The sequence below is a fragment of the Rhinolophus ferrumequinum genome, chromosome 2 (genome assembly GCF_004115265.2).
Source record: "Rhinolophus ferrumequinum isolate MPI-CBG mRhiFer1 chromosome 2, mRhiFer1_v1.p, whole genome shotgun sequence".
Lineage (NCBI taxonomy): Eukaryota > Metazoa > Chordata > Mammalia > Chiroptera > Rhinolophidae > Rhinolophus > Rhinolophus ferrumequinum.
Genome location: NC_046285.1, coordinates 94,225,562 through 94,247,466, shown reverse-complemented (window position 1 = coordinate 94,247,466; position 21,905 = coordinate 94,225,562). Strand labels below are relative to the sequence as shown.

The 21,905-nt window shown below is 40.7% G+C and overlaps 1 protein-coding gene across 1 annotated transcript in view; it reads left to right on the top strand.

Moving 5' to 3' along the window:
• Positions 1-345: 345 nt before the first annotated feature.
• The window catches only part of ADAMTS5 (ADAM metallopeptidase with thrombospondin type 1 motif 5), a 46,931-nt gene continuing 25,371 nt past the window's right edge, over positions 346-21,905 (top strand). Inside the window, exons 1-2 of the mRNA XM_033089074.1 lie at positions 346-1,735; positions 13,066-13,198. Of these exons, the coding sequence (XP_032944965.1) occupies positions 629-1,735; positions 13,066-13,198 (1,240 nt within the window). The 5' untranslated portion in view covers positions 346-628. The remainder of the gene's footprint in view (positions 1,736-13,065; positions 13,199-21,905) is intronic.

Sequence of the window (21,905 nt, the reverse complement as noted above, 5' to 3'; positions counted from 1 at the left end):
GGGACACGGACGCGCCGCTTCACTGGCTCGCTGCAGGCCGACCCTTGCGTTTTTGTTTTAATTTTTAGGGGTTTTTCCCCTCTCTTTCTTTCCCTTCGACTGGTTCCAGAAGAGTCAAGGAAACCCACAAAATAAGAAAGGAAGTGGGCTCCGGAGCTTGTAACCCCGGCTGCCAGCGGGTCCCTGGCAGCACCGGGGAGGGAGGCAGCGCGCACCAGTTGCCTGCCCGCCTGGTGCGCGGCACCTTCCTTACTTTTTTTGGTGCAGCGATAGTGGCTGCATTTGGGGTGGATTTGGCTTTTTCCCCTTTTCTTGTACTTGCTGAATCTCCACAACCCGGCTTTTCTCTTTCAATTTTTTCCCCCGTCTTTCCGGAGCACGAATCCAAACATTTTCCAAACCAACAAAGAAAAGTTCGCACGCTGGCACGGTGGCTCGGACGGGCTGGCACTGCTGCCGGGTCCCCCTCCCTCCGACACTTAACTCAACTTGCAAGCAAGTGTGTGTGTGTGTGTGTGTGTGTGTGTGTGTGTGTGTGCCCCTACCTCCCGCCCCGGTAACTTCCATAGCGAATAACGAATACCCATAAAGTCCCTGCCGCGCAGCCCCTCCCCGCGGGCAGCGCACTATGCTGCTCCGGTGGGCGTCCCTGTTGATGCTGTGCGCGCTCCGCCTGGCCCTGGTTGCCGCCGGCTCCGCCGCCGCACCTGCCCAGGATAAAGCCGGGCAGCCTCGTACTGCTGCAGGGGCCGCCCAGCCCCACCGGCCGCAGGCGGAGGAGGCGCAGGAGCGGGCCGAGCCTCCGGGCCATCCGCACGCCCTGGAGCCTCAGCGCAGGAGCGGCGGGCTCGTGCAGAACATCGACCAGATCTACTCGGGCGGCGGCAAGGTGGGCTACCTAGTATACGCCGGGGGCCGGAGATTCCTCCTTGACCTGGAGCGGGATGATTCGGTGGGCGCCGCTGGCTTTGTGCCCGCAGGAGGCGGGCGGAGCGCAACCCGGCGCCACCGGGGCCACTGCTTCTACCGGGGCACGGTGGACGGCAGCCCCCGCTCCTTGGCTGTCTTTGACCTCTGCGGTGGTCTCGACGGCTTCTTCGCGGTTAAGCACGCGCGCTACACCCTGAAGCCACTACTGCGCGGGCCCTGGGCCGAGGCAGAGGCTGGGCGCCTGTACGGAGACGGGTCGGCTCGGATCCCGCACGCTTACACTCGCGAGGGCTTCAGCTTTGAGGCCCTGCCGCCGCGCGCCAGCTGCGAGACGCCCGCATCTCCGCCAGGGCCGCGGGAGCGCCCCCCTCCGCATAGCAGCGCGGACCGACGCTGGACGCTTGCCCCGCAGCTCCTGGACCAGTCGGCTCCCTCGTACGATGGGGACCAGGGACCACAGACGTGGTGGCGGCGGCGGCGCCGCTCCATCTCCCGGGCCCGCCAGGTGGAGCTGCTCCTGGTAGCTGACGCGTCCATGGCTCAGATGTATGGCCGGGGCCTGCAGCATTACCTGCTGACACTGGCATCCATCGCCAACCGGCTGTACAGTCACGCCAGCATCGAGAACCACATCCGTCTGGCCGTAGTGAAGGTGGTGGTGCTGGGCGACAGGGACAAGAGCCTGGAAGTGAGCAAGAACGCGGCCACCACTCTCAAGAACTTTTGCAAGTGGCAGCATCAGCACAACCAGCTAGGAGATGACCATGATGAGCACTACGACGCGGCCATCCTGTTCACTCGAGAGGTAGGTCCAGTTGGGTGGGGGTCCAAGCACTGGCGTACAGAGGTAGGTCAAAGCGACAGTCTTACTGACGGTCTTGCTTTTCCCACACATCACCTGCCACTATGCACACGGCTTCATTGCTTCTTGCAGGAAACCCAGCCAGCCTCCAACTCTGGTCCTGTGTTGAGGGTAGCCCTAGCAGCAATCCCGCTTTAAAGAACCAGGCCCACTTAGATAATTCGTCCATCAGGCAGGATATCTCTAGATTGGGATCTGGTGTTGTTGGTACATACACATGGTAAGAAGGGACTAGAACGCTTGGGGAAGTGTACATAGCTAAACGGGGATAACAGGAAAGCAAGTTTGTCTTTGGAATCAGGGATCTTCTACTTTCCAGTGAACCCAAAAATAGAACTTTGTCTTTAATGGAAAGGGCTTGATGGTCCCTCCATTGTAGTCACTTTTGTCTATGACCTTCCTTCGTAAATGTCCATACCTTCTTACTTAAACCTCTTTTATATTAAGTTGAAGGAAGACTTCCTGAAGAAAGGACTCTCTTTTTTTTTTCTTTTTTCTTTTTTTCATTCTGGCTTCCTAATGAAGTTCTTACATGTCCACCTTGGTGGAATCTCCTTCCTGTGAAGGAAGGAATGTGGGAGAGGGAGAAGGACAGAGGAAGGCAATCTTGTGAGGTTTCTTAGTAACTTCTTTGCCTAGTTGCCCAGGGCACCACAGGCACTGCCCACTCCTCTGCAGCTGCCAGTGGAAGGTCACATCCAGCTTACATTTCTGGGTTTTGGATGAATGTTTCTGAAGCCCCAGTGTGGAAAGATCTGGGCAAAATGTCAAGACATGAGGAAGAATGTTTTCCCAGGATTTCCTCTTTTAAAGAAGATGGTTACAGGAAGGGAAAGAAACTGATCTTTATAGACCCAGAAGTTCTGGGAGGAACAGAGTATCTGTTTGCACAGTCATTAGACCACCACCTAAGTGTGACATTCAGACACAAAGTCTGGGCTGGTTTTGAGGCTGGATTGCTCAGAGCTCTACCCCTCAGTATTCACCACTCTACTCTGATTGGCAGTTTTTAGTCATGCCTCTCAGATGCCTGGTAAGAATCAATGTTGAAAGCTCATTCTTTAAGTGTTTGAGATCCATCCAGGACAGATGAAGGATTAGAAACTTTGAAATATTCAAAATCATGGTATGAAATGGAGTAACCTGAGCAAGGACAGGAAATTCAATGATCGCTTGCAGGAGGTTTCAGAATCACACAGCTCCACTACCTAATTCTCCTGTTTTTACTAAGGCACCCTGGGATGAAGGAAACGTGTTGATAAATTTGGGGTGGAGAAACACGTGTGGTGGACATAAATGCAAACCACATGCAAACAAAGATGCAGTGGGCAGCTCTTTAGGGAGGACGGGGAAGGACACGAGGCTATGTACCATGTAAAATCTTCTCCCTCATTAAGTGATCTCTTGGAAGCCATCCTTTAATTTCTCTGCACAACATAAATCTATGAAACAGAAGAACATTCAATTTGCAGGTTTCAATACGAAGTGAAATTCTCCTGTAAAACTATTATTTTCTTATTTGGTTTCCAAGGTTTTTTTTTTTTTTTTTTGGGGGGGGTGGGTGGGGGGGTGCAATTTTCCATGTCTGGATTTCTTGCTTTGCTACATCACAAGAGGCTGCCAAGAAGGAGGCTTCACAGAGTTTATGGAAGGAAGTTATTCCAACGACAGAGGAAAAAATACTTTTGTAGGCTTACTGCTCCAAAGAGTACATTTTAATAGTGCACTTCCATTTTTGAATACAAATGCACATTCCATAATTTTTAAGATAGATAAAAACTAATAGAAGACTCCATTGCTTCTTACCTCCTGCCCCACAATTTTCCTAGTTGCTTCCCAGAAAAAAGGAAAACTGGTCAATGATTCTAAATGATCTGCCTGTTGTTTTTTCTAGACTTGTTCTTTGTTTTGATGGGTAACAATTCCTAGTTTCCAAGCTCTGAACCATATCAGTGTATTTTAAATAGATAAAAGCAAGGGAGAAACACATTAACAATCTATCTTAATTTTAGTAAATATTATAATAACATCCATTTTTCAAACTATTGTGCACATGGAAAGTATTTTACATGGTTCCTCCCTGGTCTCCTCGCCAAGCAGAAGCACACTTTTTGTAAAGCAATTCTCATTTGGTTTGTGGCTGGCCCTCTGGTATGTACATCGGACTTGATGAGAACCAAATATTTGAAAAGCATGTGTATGATGAATATATGCACCTAATTTAAAAGAATGCTATTAATTAAAGGGCTGAGAAAAATATTAAAAGACTTTATGCAGTGTTCATTTGAGACTACTTCAACATGTAAAGTTAATCTCCACCTAATTCTTCAGAATGTGGAAAACAAGAGGGCTAGACGAGAAATGATCTGAGCTCTTCTGTCCCATGGAAATTGGATATTGTAAGCCCTAAAGAGAAACTTTCATGGCTATTTTTTTTCAATGGGAAATACCCAAAGTTGGCACCAGGATCCTACTTTTACAACTCTGTTTTGATGTAAGAAATACGTTGCTTAGCAGCCAGACGCTAAGCCATGAAATCCATGTTTTGATGGGCTCTGAGAACTGTTCAAATTGTGTGTCCAGATGTTTTCTCCTACAATGCTTGTTTTTCAGGCATGAAGCAAATGTGTGAGGATATGTTTTCCACTCCTGTTTACTAGTTGAGGCCACCTTGAACGTTGTGTCTGGGAGTCAGCAGAATAATACTAGTAATTCATTTATCAAACTAACACACTTCACTGTCAGGACTGTACCTCAGCACTCAGTACTGTTCTAATTAGAGAAACTTTAGCACCAGTCAGTTTTCTGGCACAAGAGCCATTTTTATTCTGGAATGGCACTTAATGCTAGAATTCACACCACTTTTGCCATCAAACAGTAGAAATCCAATCTCCCCAGGATTTAATTTTGCTTTCCAGAATTCCTTCCTTGTTCCTGGCATGCTCTTTTATTTTAAAGTAGTTTCTTTAAAGACAAACTCTTACACGCATTTTGGAGACCATGTGCTCTTTTAGAAACAAAAGCCCGACCAGCTTGATAACAAAATTGTCAATGATTAACATCCCGACATCTTAACTCTACACAACACCAAAAGCTTCACTCCTTCATGGATGAAAGCATTGGATTGAAACTGAACCAGCTACGAGACTATGCAATAGAAAAGGCTCATTCCGTTACATTAATTACCAGTGTGCCAGTTAATAGGCGATCATCTCTCAGCTAACACCGCGCGTTAAGTTCTGCCTTACCATTTTGGGGACTCCACAGATAGCATTTCTCCTTTAGAAGCTGGCTCTTTGTTAGGTTCCAACAATACGGAGCCCTAGAGGGAGATCAGAAGCTTGGAGGAGGGAGAAGGATGTGCTTTTTCTTTTTTGCTTGCTGACTGGATTGACAAATTTGATTGCTTATTTGAGTTCAAATCCCATTTAAAGTCAGAAGTGGAACTTTAGCAAGGATTCATATCCTGTAGGTCAACTGCAATCAATAAAAGGCGAAATAACTCAGAAATGGGAAGACTGGAAGCCGATTAATCAGTTCTAGTTGACATTGAAAACAATGATTGGTGAATTGAAAGTTGCTGAGCGTAGATTCTCAAAGCTTTTATTACGAGACAAAAAATCTGTACCTATGTTAACTAGACTTACTATTGGTAATCATTTCAGGATGTATACATATATCGAATCATTACGTTATACACCTGAAACTCAGATAATGCTATAAGTCCATTAATTATACCGCAATTTTAAAAATAAAGAAACTGTGAGGAATGTTCTGAAAACTCTAAAGTCTACTGGATACAATATAGCACAATACTCAGAACCCGTTTCATTATTGTCTTTCTCGCATTCAGCACTTGCCTTCTATGTGTGTGGCACTCATTGAGGTGTCTGAGAATACTTGGCCCCTGCCCACCAAGACTTATCACCAGGGGAGAGGAAGCTCATACATGTGTAAGTCACGCTAATGTTAGGGAAACTCTGATAAATGATGTAACTCAGCTATAAACAAAGTCTGCCAAAGGACAGGGGAGGGAACAACCAATTCCGCCTATGGATCTTTATACAGGCTTCACTGCAGATGTCGAATTGAATTGGCCCTTGAAGGATGGGTAGATTTTATTTGGAATCAACCAGCATTATTATTGAGCATTTTTAATGTACTATCTCTCATCATAAGCCATTTTACAGTGAATCCTTTCAACAATCTGCAGCTATATTACCTTTGTCATAATTTGACAGGTAAGGACATTCATTCAAAGAGAAATAGAGATAATCTTCTCAGAGTAACCGCTGACAAATGGCAGAGAGAGAAAGTGGTCTGGTCTAAGTCTAGTGCTCTCTAAAATTATAATTAATTTACTCATTCAATATGTTTCTAATAGGCAGCGAGGGATTCAGGGGTTTAAAAAAGTGGCCCCTTTTCTAAGAATCTGTTCCAAGAAACAGGCAAGGAAACGGGTAATTGCTGTACAGCATGACTTTTATGATGGATGTGGTCATTAGTTATCATTCAAGTACATAAGAAGGTTGTCTAAACCATTTAAGTTCATTTTGGAAGAAAGAGTAGGATAGTCAGACCCATAAGGAGAAGACAGGTTTTGCAGAGCCACCAAGCTATCATGTGCAATGGTCCAGAGGCAGCATGCGGATTCTGTGAAATGGAGGGGGGTAGATGAGATACGACAGACAATACCAGAGTGCCAGAATGATAGATTAGTCTAGAGAAGATAATAACAACCAAATTAGAGAAGAAATTTTACGTCATGTGTATCAGTCTGCTTGGGCTGCCGAAACAAACTACCATAGACTGGTTGGCTTAAACGAGAGAAATATATTTGCTCACAGTTCTGGAGGCTGGAAAGTCCAGATCAAGGTTCCAGCCTATTCACTTTCTGGTGAGAACTCTCTTCCTGGCTTGTAGACTGCCACCTTCTCGCTGTGTGCTCACATGGCCTTTTCTCGGTGGACTCGGGGATGAAGGGATGGTTGGAGAGAGAGGTTGAGAAAAAGAGAGAGGAAGAGTGAGAAAGAGCTCTGGTGTCTCTTCCTTTAGGACACTAACCTTATAGATCAGGGCCCCACCCTTATGATATCATTTAACCTTGATTCTTAATTACCTCCTTTCTTAATGGAGATACGGGCCCTATCTCTATATACAGTCACTTTGGGGATTAAGGCTTCAACATATGAATTTTGTGGAGAACCCAAGTCAGTCCATAGTGCCATACTAAAACGTTTAAATTATAAAATAAATTCAGTGGGAATCTATTGAAAGAAAACAGCAGTGGCCAGAGGTGTGTTCTGAAATGAGCATGCTGGCCTAAGTAGTTGTCCTGGATCCAGGAGGAGCCTTTGCCAACTATTTCAGTCATCTTCAAGAGGAGACTTGGGTTGGTCTCAAGGAAAGCACTAGAATTAGAAATTGAGAAGCAGGGACTGAGTCAAGAAATGTTAAAATGAGATCGATGTGAGTTAATTAATCCTTTCCAGCAGAAGGAATATTTGGGCTAAGGTTGGGGCCAGAAATGTTGATGAGCTATACAGGAAATAATGGACAGGATGGACCATGGTAGTTCAGTAGAGGCCAACAAGAAGCTTTGGTTGAATTGTACAAGGTTGAATGCCAGGCTAAGGTTAGTGTGTCTTTTAAATTATAAAGGAATTGAGGGATCTTAAAAGATCTGGGCTCTAAGAAGGTAACCAATTGCAGCATATAATTAGGGAAGTTATAGGACACAAAGGGACCAGTTAGAAGCCTCAGGTGACATTCCAGTTAGGAAGAAATAATAGAATGAATAAGAAATAGAGGAAAGCTACATGAGACATTTGGGAGATGGAGTCAGTGACTTACAGTGGCTAATCAGATGTGGTACGTGAAAGAGGCAAGTGAATGATGTCACCCGTTTTCCTATCCAGCACTTCCATTTTCTTGTTTTCTGGAACATCTTTCTTAGTGCATTTTGTATATTTGGTATGCCTCTAAATTAGTGAGTTATCCCAAGCACACCATAGAGATAAACACTATGCTGTATTATTAATATTTGTAGCAAAAAAGGAATTTGCTTAACCTGGCACAGTTTATGGATGTAAAAGATAAGAGTAATGTCGAGAATAACAGAGGTGATGATTTAACAGTACCATGGTGAAGTAAGTTCAGGAACTGGAGTTTTTAGATATAGGTTGGAATTTCAGGCCCCCAGTCTCAAACTTGTGACTTTGGACACTTATTGCCCCTGAGCTTTAGTTTCTCCATCTATAAATTGGAGTGTTTTCATTTAATAGTTGGAAAGCTATTGGGATCACCTGGTCCAAACTCCTGACGTTAATGATGAGGGAACTTTGTCTCAAAGCATATCATTTATTTACATAATGATTTTTACGAATGGCATTAGAATTAAAGAGCAATCTACCTTCCATTTGTTATCTCTAATTAGTTTCCATTCCCATTTTCCAAAATGCCTCTTCCAAGCATCTACTCTCCTAAATCTCCAACTTGCTCCACCTCTTTTTTCCCCCTTCTTCTTCCCTCACATTCAGAGAAAAATTCCTGTCTTGGAACTCTGAGCCCAGAGTATCTTTCCAGCTTCCCCTGATTGCCTGCACCTAACAAATCCTGTATACTGCCACAACAAACTTCTTGTCATTCCCCAAACACACCCCTCTTATGTATTCACCAGTCTTTCCTTGTTAGAATACCCCTTTTCTAAGACTGTCAGACTTCTATTCATCCGTCAAGATCCAATTACCTCCTTCCAGCCACCTCTGTTGATTTCCCAAGGAGAGCTCATCCATTCCTCTTCTGCATTCCCTCCACAATCTGTTCATGACAGCACATCGCAATCTGCTCCCCTCATAGCATATGTGTTTTGCTCAGTAGAGCCTGATGTTTCTTAAGGGTCGGGATTGGATCTTATTTTATTTATTTACCACAGTGACAGTACTTAGCACAGTGTGTGGCAGATTGTGGGCACACAATAATTGTTTCAGGAATAAATGCACTTGGAGCTCTTGGCCCCTAATCCAGCTGGCCTCTGTATGCTTGGTATTATTTAGTTGTATCCAGAAGCATGGGTAGAGATTGTATAAAATAGGTTATTGTAATCGTCGGACTAACAGATCCAATTACTATAGTCTCTACTGAGATCCAGATCAAGACCTTTAGTACTGGGGTTGCTGTATAGGAAGCCAGAAAGCCAAATGACACCTCAATAATCAGGACCACAGGACAAATATGAATTATAGTGTGTAAATGTATGTTTGTACAATACTTATGACTAAAATATGTTCCACACCAGATTAATTCTTCTATCACTAATCACTCTTCATAAGAATTAGATGGACAGATAGGTAGACATTCAAGGCTAGTTAAACCCTCTTTTGTGCTCTTCCCTTGAGCTTCATGCTTGCCCTTACCAGGTGGGAATACCTATAGAAACAGAAGTTGCTGTTATTTAACTCCAGATTCTCCTGTATGAGGTATTCTTTCTTAATCTTGACTACTGTTACTACAGTTGTCACAATATCTGCTCTTATCAGCATGTGTTTCCTTTTAGCCCTTCCCCACAGCACATATATGCTGCATCAGAGATCTGTCTCCCAGGCAAGGCTAGAAATCCTACAACTCCTGTCATTCAGTCCTCTTTGCACATTCACATCTGCTTGGCCCATTTCCCCACCCAGAATTGACCCCTAGGATTCCCCAGTTAGACTGTTTTCTTGGCATCTGCTTCTCAAGGTAGCATACTTTGCTGGCTCCCTGTCCCCAACTCCAACTGCAAGAAGAGGTCGAGAATACAATTAGTCTTTCCAAATTCCATGATAAATCACAGGTATTGCCACATTCATATTCCTTTAAATGGCCAAACTTGGTCAATGTTCACATGTCACTGACTTCTCTGTCAAATCTTCATCGTTCTTGACGACCATCTCGGCTCTACTTTGAAGTTAGATACAATGTCCCAGTCATGTCTCCTGGCCACCACCACACCACAAGACCACTGGTTAAATCTCTGCATGTTCTTGCAACTTTCACATTTTACTAAATCTTCTATTGCATTACTGTCTACGCCACAGTGGTAAGATATTGATCCTGCATGAAAAGAACCATCTTTAACATAACGAAGATGTAACTTATACTGCAGATTTACAGTTACCCAGCATAAAAACTCTTGTCAGCACTTTTAATTTATTTACCTCTTATGTGGATACTGTATGTGATTCACATTTCTTTAGTATCCCCTGTCTCCAGATCCAGATGGATGATGATGATAGATAGATAGATAGATAGATAGATAGATAGATAGGTGATAGATAGATGCTATTGCCCCAATAGTATTCTTAATCCTACTCTAAATAATAATGATATTAATAATAATAATAATTCCTGTAAATTTCAAATAAGGCTTGCATCTGTAAATGTTATAAATCACCAGCACAAAATAGACATGAGTATCATTATCATGTGCCATATTCTTAATTTGTTACACAAGTTGAGTTTAATACACCAGAATGAACATTGGATTGCAAAGAAATACAGGCATTTATTGTTAATCCTGGGGATGAAACTATAACTGGGCCGCAGTGTTTGAAATTGTGTGAATTCAATGGAAAGGTTGCCAGTTTATATAATTATAGTCACAGAAATATACAGTGTGGCTATGTAGTCAAGGGGTTTAATCAGTGTGTTAAAAACCATAATGCTTTGTGCATAATTTTGTCACACGTGCACATTTGCATGGCAAAGGGCCAAATGCATTTAATGCAATTCAAGGATGACAAGGAGGATCCATGGCCTCTAATGAGCAATTGATTACTGTAAATACAGCCACGGTGAAAATCCAGTTTCAACTTCATTCAGAACAGGAGGGCCATTTCCATTTACTGTGGCTCTTTATCCAAGTTTATTAATAAAGTAAGGAGTAAGAAAGGGAAACAATTCCTGGATTTTATTATTCAGAGATAACAAACCCCAAATTGTGAAGATGAACATAAATCTTCGTTTAAAAAATATGTGTGTGCAGAAATAACTTAGAGTGTCTAGCAATTCACTTAAATCATGACCTGGGTCTTTGGTCTTAAAGCTACTAAAATGATTGGGGGGAAATGGATTAAAAAATGTATTGTACTATATTATTATCTCAAAGACTGATTATTATGCAGAAGTGTGTTCCAATTTCAATTTTAAAAACTACTAATTTGTTCTCAACAGCTGTAATTTGAGATCCCACGGGATGACATATAAGGATACACAGGAAACTTTGGTAGGCTATTGTTGGTTTGGTGACTTGATTCACCAAGACTACTTGGCTGAGATTTCCACTGTCTGAGGCTATAATAATATGGCAGCCAGAGTGTAATTCTTCACAGCTGGGGTCTCATACTACACAGAACACAATAAGGATCTGAAAATGTACTTAAAAGATCATAGGGTATATCTTTTAAATATTTTTCCCCTTGGTTTAATTTTTATGCAGCAAAATAAGGAAGAGTTAGAAAAGGATCTTGACAATGAGTAGGTGCAATTGGTTATGCGGTAATAATATCTTATGCTGGTTTCCTGAAGTCTGTTGAGGTCTTGCTAGTATACAGAATATTAAAGGTGTGTGAGGTCTACACTGCGTCTGACTGTATGTCACAATTCACCTCTACTAAGCAGATGTTTGTTAAGTTCCTATCATAAGCCAGACATTGTGTAGTTGGGGATACAAAGATGCCAGCTTCAATAGACAAAACACATATTATTTCAATTAGTAAATCATCATCTTTTATAGTAATTATTATTTTTTAAAAATCTTTTCATTCTACAATTATTCACTTATGGCTTACTAGAATACTATGGCATCTTGCTTTTTTTGGATATAAATGTGCACACTGTCAATTTTCATTGAAAATAGTTGTTAAACACCAGAAATTCTAATGTCCATTAATACTCAAATAGCATTTAAGGGAAAGTTTATCATTATAAACCTTGTGGGGACAGAGTCCCAGAGAGCAGTTTCCAGGCTCTTTGGCCTCCCGTGGAAAGGTGCTGGCTCGGGTAGTAGATGGCCATCAGCTGTAGCTAGTTGGCCATCAGCTGTAACCAGTGAGCCATTAGCCACTAATGTAACAGCCGTGGCTACGCTAGTGGGTTGTTTGGTGGGCAGATAAGCGGATGGCAGATTGCGGCCAGCAAGTGAGGTTAGCAAGAGCGGATGGCGAATTATGGATCCTGTGGATCCTACTTCCTGTATCTCGCCCTGCCGCCAGTGAGATTGGGATGCAGGAAGACCGTCCCTCATTGGGGTAGTGGCGGATGTTTGCGTTTGTGTCTTGACCAGCCGCCATCGAGAATATAGTGGTATGACTCCCCTATCTATGGCTCCGTTGTTCCTTTTTGACCTCACCATATCCTGCGTTCTTGTGTGGGGAGTGGGACCCGAATCGCAGCATTACAAACCTACCATTTCAAAAATTGTGGCTTATGTCTTCTCTTTATGCTTCACAATTTTAAATTGTTTTGTTGATATCTCTTTCATGTAAACCTATAATTTTTAACCATTAGTGGGGCATGATCATGTTCCTCTTTTAGTATCCCTTAAAATAAAACTTCTCACCAGAAAAATACCTACACTCAATTATATAAACACAATATATTACGTGTATTTTCTAAGGATCGATCAGGTTGAGAAATACTACATTAAATCCTATCGATAGGGGTGCATAAATTTAGGAAGACACAACCTATGAAATTACAACTCAATTTGACAATTAAGGGATGATCTTTTGAGGAATTACCCTGGGTTTAATTTTAGTTTCCTATCCAAATTACTGATACATTCATTTTCTGCCACAAATACGTGGTTTCGGTTTGCCCCTGTGATGGAAAATAGATTAGTCTGGCCTTCTGATAAAGTTAGCATGAATTTAGGTCAGAATGTTAAGACTTTCCTAAGCCGGACCATATGTGAAAGTGATGCTGACATATGTGCCTGCATATATGGGATACATACAGCTTTGTTCAGGCTCTGAGGCTATTGTAGTGAACAAGCTACAATCCTATGGCATCTTTTTAAATGTAATCGAGTCCCATCATCCTTCTATGCTTCTGGGATGCAGAGAAGCTTAGAAAAGTTGATGCCATTAATTTGTCTTTGGAACATTTCCAGAGCTGAACAGGTGATACCATAAACATACCCCCGTGTTGCCTTTTGCAGTGAGCAAGTGGCTCTACAAGGTGGCTCCTTCTGGTTTTCAATTGATTTTAATGATTTCTTTCTTTCTCCCGGGAAGGATTTATGTGGGCATCATTCATGTGACACCCTGGGAATGGCAGACGTTGGGACCATATGTTCTCCGGAGCGCAGCTGTGCTGTGATTGAAGACGATGGCCTCCACGCAGCTTTCACTGTGGCTCACGAAATTGGTACGCAGTGCCTTTTCTCTTCCCTCGCCAAATCAAACACTTGTAACAGCTGCAACAGGAACCAAAGCATTTGGCAATTAATTCCAGATTCCTCCCGGTTCAGATACACCGTTGGGGAGTGAATGTGTTTATATTAGGTTGGTGCAAAAGTAATTGCAGTTTTTGCCATTATTTTTAACCTTGTAAACTGCAATTACTTTTGCACCAACCTAATATTTGCCCTTTTAAGCTTAACTAATTAAAGGAGAGGGACGGCAAAGTCAGGCGTCTAGTAGATGTTTCCTTTATGACAGTGTCCTTTAAAAGCCTACAAAAAATTCGCTCCTGCGGCTGTCTTTTAAGCATCCTTAAATGACTCTTAGGGGAAAATTCTCACAGTTGACTCTGGAATGCAGAGATGTTCCTCTTAGAAGTTACTCAAGGCTCTATTGACTCATCCAGGGCTAAGCAGTTTGCACAGGAATTTATCATGTTGTATTTCATGGGAGTGATACACTGCTGGCTCCTGTCATCAGTAATCAATAGCTTACGGTCAACATGCCTGTCTAGTTTTTAATAGCAAAGCAAATGAAACCAGGCCTCGCAGTCAACAGGGTTTGTTTGAAACTGTTACTTAACTGATGTGTTTCTCATAAGAAACCCATCTAAATCCTAACATTAGAAGTTTAGGACTGAGTTAATTGTTGAAATATCCCAGCAATTAGGAATACGTGTTTCCTAATAAGTGACCTAGGTAGACCACTAGGTAGATGAGAAGTTAGTTTAATATTTAGGATTAGATGTTAGAATTAGACGTGTCTGGGCTCGATTCTTGCTGAAGTACTTCCTACCTGTGTCACATTGGTCTTAATACTTAAACTCTCTAAGCTTCAGTTTTCATATATGAAATATAGGAATAACAATGCCTATTTCGTGGAGTTATTTTTAGAGCCAAATGGAGGAGATTATAGATACCATCTGTTAAATTCACCTAGACATCTGTTTTGCTTTTTAATTAAATAGTTCATTTACGTTTTAAATGTATGTATCACCTATTCGCATCATCTTTAGGGGGGCAAAGTGTGGTTTGATAATTATTGTGTTTTGATCATTATTTGCTGTATTTTATTAATAGATTTCATTTTTTAAGCTAAAACCCTAATTTTTAAATAGACATTAAAACACTTTTTTCACATTCCTAGTAGGCAGAGCAGATTTCACAAGGTGCCAATTTCTACCTGCTATGTTTTCTTTGTGGAGTTCAAATCAAAGGTGTAATTGCGTAAATTAGTATATTACAGCAGTAAAATAGAAATCAGTAGTTACATTGTAGTTAAATTTTAATTCTTAGGTATTAATCATGAAATTAATTTTCTTAACTGATGTCTTTCTTACTATCTAAGCAGAAAAACACAAAGTATTTATGTTATATAACTAATTATTCAACAGCATCTCTGATAAAAATTCAATTTAACACCTCATTAATTGAGCATTATTAGCTTAAGGAGCCACAGATCGGAGATGAAGTCCCAGCTGTGTCTCCATATTCTGTGTTTTACATCAGACAAATGATTTAGATGCTCTAAGAATCCTTTTCTTCCCTGTAAGGTGGACTGATAATGAGGCATGGCTCTCTGATGTGCTACTGTAGAAAAGTTGAAAGTGTTTTGAAGACCCATATGTCATTTCATCTTCAGGGATGTGGTTGTGTCTTCATTTGTCTCTCATTCACTCCTGTTAAAGTAACCAATTGAAACTATAGCCTAATATAGATCCTTAATCAATATTTATTACCTATCTATGTATATTCATGAATGACTAAGCTGGAGAAATGTGAGAACTGCCCAAGGCAACCTTCCAATTCTGCAGCTGAAACTAAGAGAGATGAGTCCAAATACTGAAAAGGATGACAATTAAACAGAGAATATTTTAAAAGTACACCAGTAATCAATCACGACTATTCAGAGAGAAGTCCTAAAAGATTCTAAATCCCTGAGAAGGCAGCGGCTGGTTCATCTTAGACTAGGTAGAGAAATGGTGAGAAATGAGGAACAGAGCTGAATTGTGGCATCACCCATCCATAATCTTATGAGTCCTAAAATCCTGATCTTCAATTGAAGAGTTTACAAATTCCTTGGAAGAAGGGCTATTTCTTCCTTCAATCCTGGCAGTGGTCCATTTTCGCACATCGATAGCCTGTGGGAGGCTGCCATGTACAGTGAACCACTGTGGCAGTAAACGCAGCTATTTAGGGGCTACGTTGACTCCCAACTGGGCTGGAATGAAAAACCTTTCAGCATCACCTTCCCAGCCCTCCTGAATCCCTAAACCAAGGGTTGGATTACACAGGCAGATGCAGCAGTCAGAGAGGCAAGAAGACAGATGCTGATGACAAATGTTTTATTAAAACTAGATATGCACGTAGCATAAGAACTTGTCTTAATAGTGCAAGGAAACTGGACATAGTTTTACAAATCAACAGTATAGGAGAAATATGGGTTTCTGTGTGAAAAATCAAAACTGAATCTTTGTTATATGACTACAACCTTGAGTCCCCTTTAATTTCTTGATTGAGTCATATCTATTTCCTTCTTTAGAAGCCTCTATAATTCATTCTCCATTCAAAGTCTGCCTATTTAATTTTCCTTTTTGCATTACATATGGCCTAATCTGAGAAATTTGAGGTCTGTGGATAGAGGAAGATGGATTTAATTCCCCTCGTAAATGGATCTGGCTTTCATTCACTTTATTTTCTAATTGCTTTATTATTCTTTAATTTTCCTTTTTGCCTAAAAATTGTGAACACGTGTTATAAAGTATGAGCCTTACAAAGTTTAGAGAAGATAACCTCACAAAATATTTCCGAATCATCTGTGTATGATTAGAGTCTGGCCTCTGCAGCCATTGTATTCTTGGTAATGCCTCTTGAAGAGCTGTTTCCAGTGCTTTATTTTTAGATTGTTGCGTGAAGCTGTAAAGCAAGTTAACCATGCCCCAGATTCTAATTCTGCTCCATTCTTCTCATGCGGTTTCCTCCCCTCCCCTTTATTAGATGCTTCCTACTTTCCAGATTTGGAGGTGATATATCCAGGCCATGTATGGTGATGAATATGATGCCGTGAAACCTCGGTTTTCCTGGAGGGTTTTGAATTTGTTTGAGCCCTTTCCAAAATGTACAATTTGCTTCATGCACACAGACCGTACATATGTTTCTGTGCTCAAAACCTAAGTTGTGGAGAAAATTTCCAGGCTGTTTCCATAATTTTTCTACTTCATTTCTTCTATAAACTGTAAAGAATATATTTGGTCAAGAATCACACTTCCATTAAGCCACTTAAAGTTTCTCTGGGGATGTCCCTGTGCTTCCTCTTTTTATACATAGTGAAAACACAGTCCTTGTATTTGAATCAACATTTCCTTTGTTCTTCTACCTCCTCCATCTCATAAATGTCCTGTACTGAGAATTAACAAATAAGAAAAAGTCCCATCTGGCACCTTTTCTATCCATGGTGTTCAAATCAGAATGAAGTGGGTTAAGGGAACCATTCAGAACGTGACTCTTGTCCTGTACCACATATAAACTGGAACATTTCTCTTTTCTTGCTACTTTGTTCTAAAAAAGAGCTAGATACATAGGCAACTGATGCCAAAACGGGCTTCTGGAAAACAGATTTTGATACATATAGCCACTCCATAGGCAGTAATCATTTCTTGTCCTCCTTTCTATGTTATGTGCACATAAACATTGACTAAATTGTGAGGATGTTTATGAAAGTTGCTTCAAACTATCAAGAATACGGGTGCCATCCCTGTGCCTTGAGTGGAGGCAAGAATGGGTTTATGCCACTTTATAATCAAAATGTGAACGGTAGAAAGTTTCAAGTGAATGTAAGTTGACATTTTGAGTTTACGTTTTTAACTTGTCAAACTTTGATTATTGGCTTGAAATAATAAAGATTTCACCTGCTGCACACATGGCTCTTCAAAATAATAATTTTATTGATGTTGGGCCAGCTTCTAACATGCCAGGGGGAGCAATCTGATTTTATTTAGACTAATGAAATCCATGATTTGCAAACTTGCCGAAGCTTTGCTGTATGGTAGTTAATTATAAAACGTGCTAAGTGAATCTCTTCACCATGAACAGATTCCAAAATGCTTCCTAAGCTAAAGTCAGGCAACTGAAAAAGTCAAAGCCAAATATTCAGCTGGAGACTTAGGAAGTGGTTGAGACACTACGGCTGACCGCCTGTGTTTTGCTGTGGTTAGAGCAGGTTCTCTGGTTGTGCTGATGTATGTGTGACCATGTTCCCATGGATGATTAGATTAAACAAGGCCCTGTTTTGAAAAGCTGCAGAGGCCCTGGAAACACCAGAGACCAAAGCCAAGTGCACAGAATCAGATGTCAGGACTGGCTGTGAGATGTGAAGTGAAAGAAAGCTAGGATTAAACTTGGGATTGACTTCCACACCCATAGCTTTAATCAACATAAACTGAGCATTTTTTCTATCTCGTTTGGAGCAACGCCACACTATGTCTTTGTTGGGCCCCAGATGAAAGGTGGGGATAGGCCTTGGCTAGATGTCTAGCAGAATTGAGAGCTTGAGTGTTGAGTGTCAGGTGTTTGTTTGTTTGATTGTTTGTAATCAAATCCCAATGCATATTTCTTTAGGGGAGGCCTATACCTCATCTGTCACATGCATGGCAACCCAACCAGTTGAAGGTGTCATAAAAAGTAAATATATAACACCCTTTAATGCATGATTTTTTTTCTTCTTATGATTAGAAGAGTCCCCCTTTTCTCCCAAACCAAGAGTGTCTAGGAATATTGAAATGTTTCAAAACTACTGAAGAAAAGAATACCTGTAAGTAAAAGTACAACAAATCTGGGATATCAGTGAGAGCAACAAAGTTAGCTAACAATCCCTGGGCATTGGCTATTTGGCAAGCTTATATTCTAAGCTTGCCTCTTTTATACCATTTAATCCTCACAAAATGTCATGAGATAAGTACTTTTAATGCATCACCCAAGAAAGGAGGAAATTGACACACAGAGAAATTTCTAAACATGTCAAAGTTCAACTAGGATACTGCTGGGCTAACATTCGAACCCAATTCATTTGGCTCCAGAGCCCAAGATTCTGATGCTATCCTCTAATGGCTTGTTAGTATTCCATTTTTTTTTTTCAACCACCGCTGACATTCAACATTATTTTATACTAGTTTTAGGTGCACAGTACAGTGGTCACACATCTATACAATCCACAAAGCAGTGCCCCCTACAAGTCCAGCACCCACCATTAACCATGCTCTCCCATGCTGCCCTCCATATCCCCATGGCTACTTTACAACCACCAAGTTATACTTCCTAATCCCTTCACCCCCTTCACCAAGCCCCCAGTCTCCCTCTCATCTGGCAACCACCAGTGTTCCATTTGAAGGCGATATCTTGAATTTGATTCAAAAGGATAGTGACACAGCGAGTTATAAGGTGAAAAAAATTAACTTTTCTTCCATCCAAATCCCATAATTGATACAACATTTACCATTTATCTTCGATGTATTGAACTGGAAGTTTAAGAGTTTTATCACTTTTACACAAGAATTTGTCTTTGAATAGGCAGGAATGGACCAGTTATTGGAGCTTCTGGTTCCTTTCTTCAAGAATTCTAGATTCTGACCCCATGTGAGCTATTGACTCACTTTTCAAACCCTGGGATCTTCAATGTGAGCTACTGACTTACTTTTTCACCCCCCCGGCAAGACTTTCTTGCACCTCAATAATCCCAGCTGGAAAATTAGGTAAAATAAAAACATGACCTCATTAAGAAACAGATGCTTCATCTGAGACATGCTTTCTTAAGTAAACACATTACAGAGCTTCTTGTGACATTTTTTTTTCAGGATGTGGTGTTGTGTCCCCTTGTCCATTGGTCAGTATGGGGTCAGGAGACAAGAGCTTGAAATTCTGTTTAATTTGCAGACCAAAGTTTAGAAAAACAACCAATTTCCTTCCCGAGGTTAATGTTGTAAGTCAGCCCTGGTTGTACAGTAATACCTGAGTTTAATAAGAAGCTGAACCAACATTTTCCTTTAAAGTAATATGTCTTCACCCGGGTGTACATTATCTCAGATTTTCAAATAACAGCTGCATTTGTGAATTTAGGGAGGCAAGATGATTTTAAATCTATATTGTGAATATTAAAGGTGAGACTTATTTAATAAAATGACACCCATTTGCCAATTTAAAAAGACGATTATTATACTAGAAAAATAATCAGATTATTTCTAATCTAAAAATATAACTTGGACTCTTACCCTGTAGACTTTGCTGTGATATAATTTATCACGAAATTCATTTCCTCAACCTAATTGAAATAAACTCCTTCCTCATGTTGCTTTGCGTTATGGGCACTCACTAGCATGGACTGTTGCATTTATAATATGAATTACCATCTATTAAGAAGAAATCAGTAATTTCTACAAAAGCACTTACAATTTACACCTTGATTTTTACTAATGACTTTAAATAGCAAGATACAGTTCTGAGGTCCACATTACCTGGGAAAAAACTGAATTAGACAGTTATGTTTTCTAAATTTCACTGACTTCTTTGTTTTTCTCTTATTTAGTATATAGAAGTGCATTAACAAGCACACCCACAACACAAGTGTATTTGGTCCTTAATTGACATGGGATTTTAGGTGAGAAGTTGCCAGTTACATCAATCAAGAACTAAAGATTCACTAAGAAAACTAGTAATGAATGTAAATAAGATTGCTTAACTTAGTTAAAGCAAACAAACTGCTCTTCAGTCTGTCGCATGTCTTCTGATTATAAGTGGTTGCAAATACAAACACTAATTCTTCCTTAAATCAAGACTTAGGGACCTCTACTTGAAACCCTGACAGTGAATTGTCACCCTGAATCTACTTCTGCCTTGGGTCTCTCACTAGGAGTTATCATGTTCTGTTTTATTGGAGCTTAGTTGAGCTTCCTCAGAGCGCCTATTTTACTCTTCAAAATTGCTTTGAAACTTCTTCACCTTTTATTTTTCCCCCTATGCTTTGATTGGAGAAAGGAGTATCTCTGTCTTTCCGAGAGTAAGAATTCCCTTTTGATGGGTTTCTGGCTTCCATCCCCTGGCCTCCTTCAAGACTTCGCCCCTCAAATAACATGGCTCTGCATTGCTCTAAAAACTCATCATGATATACATTTTTGATGAAAACAGCAATGAGTTTCTTTAGGAGTTGTAAACATTTTCTCCAACTTTTTTTTATATTCTTCATTTGATATTTTGTTCTCTGGGGCACATGTGTAAATCCTAGTTGCGCTAATCCTGCTAAGGGCAATTTGTGGGATAAATGCTTAATGTCCAATCCACACCTGTAATTTTAAGGCTCTCTGTGGGTGATTTATGAACAAACTTTCACTGGAAAAGGAGGATGTGATAAATTCTGATTCTCCTTTACAACATGAAATATATTGTTGTCAGATGGGACATTACATTTTAAATTTCCTATATTCTGGATTTGTCTCTGTTAATCAGCTTTTAATGTTCTAGTGTGTAGTCTTTACTATGAGTGTCCCTTTAAAATAGCTTATGATTTTATATGTACCTTATCATTTCAGGGCTCAAAGATAATGGCAAATTTCAGATGACGTTAGATGTCTTAGCATAGTGATTGGGGAATCACATTTGCAAATACCACTTCTTTTCCTGCTCACGGCCTTTACTATGTGTGTCACGTCTTTCCTGAAGAGCATCCAAGCATCCCTCACATTGATGTCCCATTTCAATTCCTGTCTGGCTCCTTCAGGGAAGTCACATGGGTCTCTTTCAGTGCCCTGGTTCCAGCTTCTGTGGAAGTGCCTGCCTGTTTCGTTGGGTGCCTAAATGTTTTTCACATTGCCTGTGACTCTCATTGCTCTTGAGAGAGCATACCTGTTCCAGCCAGCTGACAGACTTCTTCCATGGAGGACAGAAGAACATTCACCTGTACACTGAAGGGTTCGTCTCTCTCAGTGGGCCCTCCAGAAGTCCACTCCTGACTGACTCTTGGCAATCTTACAAAATTCACATCCCCTTTTAGCTCTTGCTGAAGTGGAAGCAAAAGTCATTCATGCTCAGAATGGTAATCTTTTCTGATGGCCACATAAGAATGTCTTACATGTATCTTCAGCAGAAATTAAGTTACACTGATAAATCAGTAAGTTTAGGGAACATAAAATTCACACTATTATGTCAAAGAGCATGCCGAAAAATTCATAAAATTATACCAAACTATTTTTAGGTAAACTGCTTTGCTTATATAATTGAAATCTTGAAAACTATATGCCACACGAGGCTGTATGAAAGAAAAAGTGAGGTATTCTCTTGGGCCTCTCCAAGTGAATTTGGTGTTTGCCACATGACCTGAATTTCAAATCAGATATCTAAAATCTACCCTCCAAATGAAGTGACAATTCCTTAATGCAATAATAAAAATTCATATGAAAAGCAGTATTTATATAGATTTGGAGGAAAAAGACTATTAGTCCATTAAATAAATAAGACTTATCTTATGGAATAGAATGCACAAATCACATGTTTTTAAATATAAAACTTGGATGCAAATAAATATGATGCTGCAGAGGTCACCTTAGGCCACTTTCCCTCGCGCTCTTCTATGCCAGTGGAAAAAACTCAAGTGTGAAATTTCCACACAAATCCCAATATCAGCTGATC